The sequence below is a fragment of the Magallana gigas genome, chromosome 7, assembly GCF_963853765.1.
Source record: "Magallana gigas chromosome 7, xbMagGiga1.1, whole genome shotgun sequence".
NCBI classification, from domain to species: Eukaryota; Metazoa; Mollusca; class Bivalvia; order Ostreida; family Ostreidae; genus Magallana; species Magallana gigas.
Genome location: NC_088859.1, coordinates 38,984,195 through 38,993,090, shown reverse-complemented (window position 1 = coordinate 38,993,090; position 8,896 = coordinate 38,984,195). Strand labels below are relative to the sequence as shown.

The 8,896-nt window shown below is 33.1% G+C and overlaps 1 protein-coding gene across 1 annotated transcript; it reads right to left on the bottom strand.

The window, feature by feature from the left end:
* Nucleotides 1-3,026: 3,026 nt before the first annotated feature.
* LOC105347417 (uncharacterized) lies at nt 3,027-8,879 on the bottom strand. The gene is made up of 5 exons (XM_011456501.4): nt 8,786-8,879; nt 4,697-6,824; nt 4,210-4,284; nt 3,950-4,054; nt 3,027-3,659 (listed from the first exon to the last, which is right to left on the bottom strand). The coding sequence occupies exons 2-5, from the start codon at nt 6,816-6,818 to the stop codon at nt 3,541-3,543; spliced, it is 2,421 nt and encodes an 806-aa protein (XP_011454803.3). The 5' UTR covers nt 6,819-6,824; nt 8,786-8,879; the 3' UTR covers nt 3,027-3,540.
* Between the last annotated feature and the right edge of the window lie 17 nt (nt 8,880-8,896).

The following is an 8,896-nucleotide window of genomic DNA, read 5'->3' as shown; positions in this document are numbered from 1 at the left end:
GAAACATCTTCATTTTCTTTTTGAGATGCACTGTAAAACTGGGACAAAAGATTCTCATTGTCATCAACAATTCCATAGACGCTGTCAAATCTCTGCAAAATTTCATCAATGGATGCTTCTGTTCCGAGTCGCATCAGGACTCTTGCTGCATTTCCTCGAAGTGATCTTCTGATGCTCTGCAGAACTGCTGATGTCTTAACGCCATCTCTAATCAAACACTCAACTTCATAACGCCACAAATCATATGATGTTTCGCCTTTCTTATCTCCAGAAAAGAATGGCAGTTTCGGAGTGTTAGTGGTATATGATGTTGTTTCTTTTGGACTACTTGATGCATCATTATCCTGAGGCATGTCCATCTGCAATGTCCTTGGTGCCGCCCAATTAGCATAACTAATCAACCAGGATTTAAGTTCTTCTCCAGATTTTAGTTTTGGTTTTACTCCAAGTTCCTTGAAAGATTTAGCTAACTTTTGCAGTTCCTCCTGTGTAAGGTCCTCTTCTGACATGATGATTAAACACCTTATATAACTGAACTAATAACTTAAATAAGTTTCTATTCTAACTAAATTCTAAGCCGATAACCCTGAATAATCTGATAAATTAACTTAATTGGATAAATAAACTAAGTTTCTAAAATAAACTCTGAAAAAGAAAAAAATGTATAAAATGATTAACTGCTAAATAACTTAATTAGACCAATTAATAATTCTATACTAATTAATTTAAAGTTAAGAGCAATAAGTCAAATTCAATCAATAAGTTCTGAAAAAAATTTAACTAAATTTAAGTAAGTTTTAACTAAATAACCAAGTTCTAAATAAATAACTAGGTTATCTCAGTACTGATTACTACTAATTACCCAATAATAAATCCTAATATGTAAAAAAATACAAAAGCGGAATGAAATAGACACGAAATAGAAGAAACCGACACGAGTTGATTAGTATAAAGAAACCGACGCGTTTACTTAAATATTGAAGTCAAATAATCTGAATATCAAAACACAAAATATACCCAATAGATTTGTAAATATCTTACACCAATTGCATGTATACTTTACTCCTTACTCCATGATAGGCATAATTACCTTCGATGAAGTCAGACAGACAAACTCAATGAACTGATAATGTCAAATAAACCGTTATTCTATAATACTCTAATAATCAATGATAAATGAGAGAGCTGAAATGAAGTGCAAAGTTAGTAAACACTCTTTTCACACAGGGTATAGAGAGTAATACCAAGTTTAAGCTGCTGTAAAACAAGATATACTATTTATTGTGATATATTCAAATCAACCTGATTAGTTCTTATCTGAAGAAGACGAACAGACCAGCCAGAACTTCAATACCAATGACTGATTATCAAATAAACACCAGACTTGCACCAAGAATTGTCAACTTTGTTTTCACCGGATGTTATTACAAAGTGTCAAGGTCGAATGTCAAAGTATAATATTTGTAAAAATTAAGATTTCGGATATTTCCGGATTTTAGTTTAAGCAAAGTTTTTATAAATTTTTGCTCTTTCGTACGTCTTTCTTGCTTTGTTTACAATTGATTATATATTAAATGACTAAAAAAAATATATGGCCAAAGAAATTGAGAAAATATGACAAAAATTACACAAGTTTGGAATTGACCTACTAAAGTAGACAACAGCTGATCGCAATCACGTGATATATATCAACGTTTCAACATACAACTAGTTTGTGGTGCGCAATAGAAATTTCTTACCAATCAATGATTAAATTCCTTATGAACATGTACACAACATATGCATTTCACAACACATTTACAAAGATTTCACAAAACACAAGACACAACACACACGAGGACGAGAATAGAAACACACGTGGATCTCCTCGAATAAACACTTCCGGTAGATGACGTCACCAAAGTGCGGGAAACTCCACGGATTGTTTTGGCGGGTCTTCGTCGGCCTATACTTTCTCGTCTGGAATTCCGTTCTTGCACGGGAATGGGCGTGCGGGGAACGTCCACCAGATTGCCGTTGATCCTAAACCACGTTGGGCGCCATTTTTGTAACCGTTCTTGGACGAATAAAACAAAACACCAAGACGATTGTAGGGTTCTATATTATATATTCTGAGCGTTACGTCGCATTAATCGTTTCACCCTAAAACAATACATAAAACATATAAGCACACCACTATAACAACACAAACATTATAGACATCACAAACATGTATAACATACATTTACTTATAGGTCAATTATATCACTTTACATTTAATCGCAATACACGATAATCTGAATTTTATGTTAAATAATATTTCCAACTCTTAGAAACATCACTCTAATATATAGATTATATGAAAACTATTTACAATAATGAATTTCAACAAATAGTTACCAATTTATGGAACTAGGTGCACGACACTGCATATACGTAGTATCAATCAGCGGATCAGGCTCATTATATGACTTGACCTATTTATAATTTATACAATATATAAGATCTTGTCTACTATACAATTAAATATTTAAGACGTATACTGCTCACTGATATTTACATTGCACTGTATTCAAAACGTTCACTCTACACACTCATGCTTATATATTAACTTTATTTATTTATTTTAATCTAGTTTAGAATTGTATTTACTTAAAGAATTATGTTTTAAAAGAATAACTTACAGGTCTGAGTCTGTATGCTTTGTCTCAGTCTGAAACACACCTGTCTGGCTAGAAGTCTTGGTTGCAATTAAAGAATTACAGAACCAGAATACAAAAGAATATCTCCCGCCAAACTCTATCAGTAGTGACCAATACTGACCAATCACAAACCGTAAATATAAAAATACCTATCTTCAAATGGAATAATCCAAACCACTGAAATAAATAACCTCAACGGACTTTACCATTATTTATAATAGGGGTGTTTAAGTTTACACACACTTGTTAGTATTAGTGCAGCGCAAAGAGTGATAGATGGAAAAAGTGAATGAATACCGGTAACTAATGCTAAAAATAAAACTAAGTCAAACTATCACACAATGTCCAGTAGTTCTAGAAGTCAAAATTGTAAAATGTTACACACAGACAGAGTGAGATAGATGGCAGACAACATGTGATCAGGAAATCTCATTTGAACCTTTTTTAGTTCAGGTTATATATAGCTAAAAAGCCAAACAAAAACTGGCAGTAAATCATACATGTTCATATAACTGTAACAACAATTAAAAAATTAACTTACATTGACATAACAGTGTGCAATTCGCTATCACATACATGTAGAAACAAAGTAGTTATGCCATTAATTAATTTCTTTGTTCCAGTGTAAACAATATTTTAAATTTTCATCTTTCACAACAAAAGAAATGTATCACAGTTTATCTATATCACATCTTTTGTAGACCAGCACAGGGTATAACAATTAATAACAAAATGTTGAATTGTAACATCTATCTGAGTAAATTGTAAATGAAAACATCTTAAAAAATTTTATAAGCCAAATATAAACACTTTGAAAGCGACATCCCTGCATGTTACAGCTCTATAATGATTGGCCAGATCATTGCTTTTTAATGTATGGGTGAAGGGAGACAAGTCTGCTCTGCTTTTTGGACAGCCCAAGTCTGATGGGCTTCTTGCATGTAGATATCAGCAACATCTTACACGAAGAATCATTATCTGGAAGTATATAAAATGAACAGAATCAATATGATGCATTCAACTCAAGACATCCTAAACAAGTAAGATTGGTCAGTAGAATAATTAATAATGATACTGGGTTACATTAACAAGCATATAAAATAAGATTCAATCAGGATTAGAATACTTGTATTATCTTAAGAAATACTAAAGTCATTTAGGTTATTGAAATTGTCTTGTTTGTGTGTTCCTGAATTCAAGTTACCAGCTGGTATAATTCAAAAGTTTTTATGCATCCCCATGGGTCAACTTAATTTAAATCAATGTACCATCTCTCTCAGAATTTGGAACAACTGCGTCTGTTTCATAAGAAGGAGTGTATTTCCACTTAAAACACTTTGTACTTTCATATACTGGTACACCATGAACAGAATCTGAAAATAATATATTTTTTTGAAATATTTTTTTTTCATGTCAGATAATAAAAGACATTCCGTAATCTTTCAAACACAAGAACTGGGAACAATTTAATGAATGATGCAAATTAAAAGAAATCAAGTTAGAGCATAGAAGATAACCTAATTCTTACCATCTGTTGTGTCTTTCTGATCATCCAAAATGGTCTCTTTTATATGAGAACTTGCTTGGAATTTTGCATTATCTTCTACAAAAATAAAGAAGAGGTCCATACTCAACTGAATAACAACCATTATGTTTATCTTTTTATCCCTTTCTAATATGTTTTATTTACCAAATAAAAATTTGATAGTTTTGAAAGATTATATACAAAATTTAAACATAACATCATGAAGTATCAAATTTCAGGTACAAATCATGGTGGAAAAGTGTATGTACATGAACAAAACAATTATCTTCATCTTTCATACAACACATTACGAGCAGAAATTGAGCTAAAAAAAAGATCCAAGATTTAGGAGGAAGATATCTGGATAATGCAATTTACTTCTACAGCGTCCAATAATTGTTTCTTGTTTAGTTAAAGCAAATATATATGTACAAATTTTTATCACTTGCTCCATCACAAGGGCCTATATTAAGGTACAAAAGCTGCATACCTTCATACAGTGATTCTGCATCATCTATGTGCAGTTGTTCATTGTTTACTGCTGAAGGAACCAACTGTTCAGAGGACTGTACATGTTGCTCTTCTGCTACAACAAAGTCTCTTCTCTTGCTGATGACAACTATTTCATCTACAACATGATCGAATGAATCTTTTGTCTTCTTTCCATTGGTATCATGTAAGTCTCCCTCATAATTATTTGATAACTCCTCCTTTAAAATGATCTGAGGTTCAACATATTCAACTCCGTCAATGTCTTTGTTACCATCTTCATCTATTGTTACAGTATCTTCCTTGTTCACATCAGTACCAGTGCTAGTATTTGGAATTGAAACAATAGGGACATTACCGGTAATTGCAGAATACTTGTCTCCAACCATTTGACATATTTCTCTCTGATTTTCATCATCTGATAATTGATACAGACCCGATAAGTCATTTTCCAGTTTCATACGCTTGCATGGGATTGTCTGCTCAACAATCAAGTTAAATTCATCATCAATCTTAATTTTTTCAAAAACTTCATTTTCAAAGCAAGAACCAGAGTTTTTTTTGTTTGTAAGGTGTCCAGGTTTTTTATATTCAGATGTTAAATTTCTATTAGAAATTTCATGTTGCTGTTTTTCTGCAAGGCAAGCAACATAAGAGACATCAGCCTCTAGATCTTTCCCTTCATGTTTCAATGGTGACAAACCTAATGACTGAACAAATGTAATTTTATTATCACAAAGATTCTGTTCCTGTTCTGTAGATATCAGCAGAAAGCTATTAGTTTGTCTTTCATGAGTTTCTTCTGCATTGTTCTCTTTGCAGACTGAATTTTCTGATATTGGCATTTCCATTGCAAGATCCTGGTCATGTTCAGAAATGGATGGTTTAGTTTCAATTGCAAGATTTTGGTCACCTTCAGAAATGAATGGTTTAGTTTCAATTGCAAGATTTTGGTCACCTTCAGAAATGAATGGTTTAGTTTCCATTGCAAGATTTAGTTCATGTTCAGAAATGGATGGTTTATTTTTTGTTGCAAGATTTTGGTCACCTTCAGAAATAGATGGGTTAGTTTCTGTTGCAAGCTGATTTTGGTTGGGTGCACAAATAGAAGGGTTTTTCTTAAAAAGACTTTGCTCAATATCAGATCCATCAGTTTGATCAGTTTGGTAGTTCTTTTGCTTCAAGATACTCTTCACAGCAAGCATCTTCAGACTTCTAAGCTGCATGTGATCAAGAATTTCTGCAGATGATTTATGAAGAGTTTCAAGGCATAATGTATTGAGAGGCAACACATTTCTAACAGTATTCTTCTCTACTTCTTTTTCATTTTTAGCAAAACTGAATTCATTTTCTGTAACAATCTTGTCCTGTTTCTGTCCAAAATCATTAGGTATATTCATCGAATCACTGACATTTATGCTTGGTCTACTCTTAAATCCTTGATCCTCCAAAAATATTTCCTTTTCAGGTGTCTTAATTGTATGGCTTGGATTAGTTGTATGGCTTGGACTCCTTGTAATAAGTGATTGATTTGATTCACATTGAAAGTTGGTAATGTGTCCCTTTTGAGTAACAAGTTCCTGAACAAGATAAACCTTTTGTAACTCAAGTTTTTCTTCCTCATTTTGTTCGCCTAGTTGTGTGCAGTCATTAAAATCCAGACCTTTTCCATGGTTATCTATATCATTGACAGTGTTTTTCTCCTGTGGAAGTCCAACCATGTATGATATCTCTAATGACCCTTTGTTGAATTCATTTGCTTTCTCCTCAGCAACATTTACTTTCTGAGAATTTTCACAACATTTATCTAGCATGGAAGCCATTAACTGAAGTATATCATTTTCATCTTCTCTATTCAAGGATGAATTTTGCATCGGCATTAATTCCATGATCTGATCCTGATCATCTGTCACTTGGCTGGTCAGCATATTTGATGTACATAGTGTATCTTCATGATTATCTATGTGTTCAGGACCTCTATTGATAACAACATTTATTTCCCTTGACTTTGATTTATTCCGAGTCAGTGTGTTGGCATCTAGGTCTGAGCAGCATTGCTGCAAAAGCTCCTCCAATACAACAGCAACTTCTTCCCTGACAAGTTGATTATCAAATGATGCCATTACTTCCTAAAAATAAAAGTTTTATTAATACATGTACTGTCACTACTGTGTACAACACATATGCTTCAAATTCATAAGCTGGGCTTTTAAGGCTTCAAATCAGATTGTTATATTTTCATGTTAAATACTGAAATCTGATTGGTTTAGACCCAGTTCATAATCTGTTCTATTACCTAAGCGTTAGCAACGCACTTAGCAATGGGTAACATTACAAATTGTTACATGCGCGAAAATCATGCACGTACGGTTCGCCTTAGAATTCACGTTATTCCTATCTAAAAGCAGTGATGTTTTCTTTAAAATTAAGACATTCAGTATAACAAAATAAATAGTGCCTGTTTGGGAAAGTAACAGTTGAAATTGACATCCCGAGAAAACCATTGTCAACCGACGCGAAATTGACACCCCGAGAAAACCATTGTCAACCGACGCGAAGCGGAGGTTGACAATGGTTTTTACGGGGTGTCGATTTTAACTGTTACCCTCCCAAACAGGCACTATTTATATAATATAAGCCAAGAGGTAACAGGGACCCTTGTGTGCTATGTTGCCTATTGCCAAAGACAGATGGTGACATGAAACCCCCTGCCCATCATCAGAACCCACAGGTTTTCTATCCATTACACTGCTTTCAAAGCAGTGAAATAGATAGAAAACCGATATAGGTTTTGATGATGTTCCTGGCCCAGGGGCCATAAAACTAAAAGTCAAGCTTCCTTTTGATCCTAGTCTTCTTTTTTTTCTCTATATTCCTTATTATTAATAAGGTACCTCACAACACTTTCACTTATACTTTTTAAGACACTATGTCACAAGATGGCTATTTAAATGTTTTGTTAAACTGTTTATATTGTTGTATATGTATATCGTCGTAGCTCAGTGGTTAAAGTATTGGGCTTCTGAACCACAGATCATGAATTTGAATCCACGTGGAGCTTTAATTTGTTCATGTGAACTGATTTAAATTTTTTAAATGTAATTTTTCATCCAAAATTGCATATTTTTTGGCCTATAAGACTTAAATACTTTATAATATCAATCATAATCGAGTAATTTTTGCTGATTTGAGAAAACATTTCACGGTGTACTGAGCCACCTTAATATACCTGAGAGTGAGTAAAAAAGTGAACTGGCTCCAGGGGGGCCAAAAGATTTAGACTATATGGATATACCAGTATTTAGCCACAAAGCCATTGTAATACAGAATAAGCTATCTCATTCTAACATTTTTCGCATATCAATTCAATTACATATTTTGTCCCAATTACAGTAATTTAAATGCTAAACAAAGATAATGTGTAGTCTGAAATTTTTAAATAACTTTGCGGCTTGACACACATCATCATGCAAACATCACTCTTTGGGTGAAGCATTAGTCAAAAATGGGCAAGTGGGGAGTTCTTAAAAATAGTTCAAACAACACTTTTACATCCACATCTTTAGATAAGAAATTGAGTTGAAGGTCATTGCATACTCTTTCCCACAAGTACTTTATTAATGTGGTAGTAAGCCAGATGGGACCAAGGAAAGAGAAATTATTAAATCTGCCATAACCTTGACCTTTAACCTAAAAACTTGGGCAATGGGAGAGCGAATAGGCTAAGGACAAGTGATATACAATGCTGATATGATCAGGTATCGTATGGATTGACAGATTGATAATGTTCAAAAATAAAAAAAATATATATACCAGGTATTCCCTACTTAATACCAAAAATAAACAAAGTACACATCCCACAGGAGTAATGAAAAATATAATTAACGGTTTGCAAAATGATTTATAATTAGTGGAAAACATCTCATGCACAATTAGGTCGACATTTTTACTGGTATGTTTCCTATGCAAGGATTTGTAAAAATATGTCGATATGAAATTGATGTTTTGAATACTATGGAATATGTCGTTACACATAAACAGTATCATTTAAATAATCATATTGATAACTGTTAAAAGCGTGATAACTTACACTCAGTAGTACAGTCGTCTGCTTCTCCTTTGACGGCTCGAGAAAACACGTGCGTCTGTTTACATCTCGTTGTGATCTCGTTGCAAATAAAATGTTGTAAAAAATATTGAC

What these genes read in the sequence shown, in the direction of transcription:
- LOC105347417 (XM_011456501.4), bottom strand. Translation starts at nt 6,818, where the DNA reads ATGGCATCATTTGATAATCAACTTGTCAGGGAAGAAGTTGCTGTTGTA. An exon ending in TGCAGAATCACTGTATGAAG is followed by an intron (nt 4,285 to 4,696) that starts GTATGCAGCTTT and finishes TTATTTTTGTAG; the next exon opens with AAGATAATGCAAAATTCCAA. An exon ending in TCCAAATTCTGAGAGAGATG is followed by an intron (nt 3,660 to 3,949) that starts GTACATTGATTT and finishes ATATACTTCCAG; the next exon opens with ATAATGATTCTTCGTGTAAG.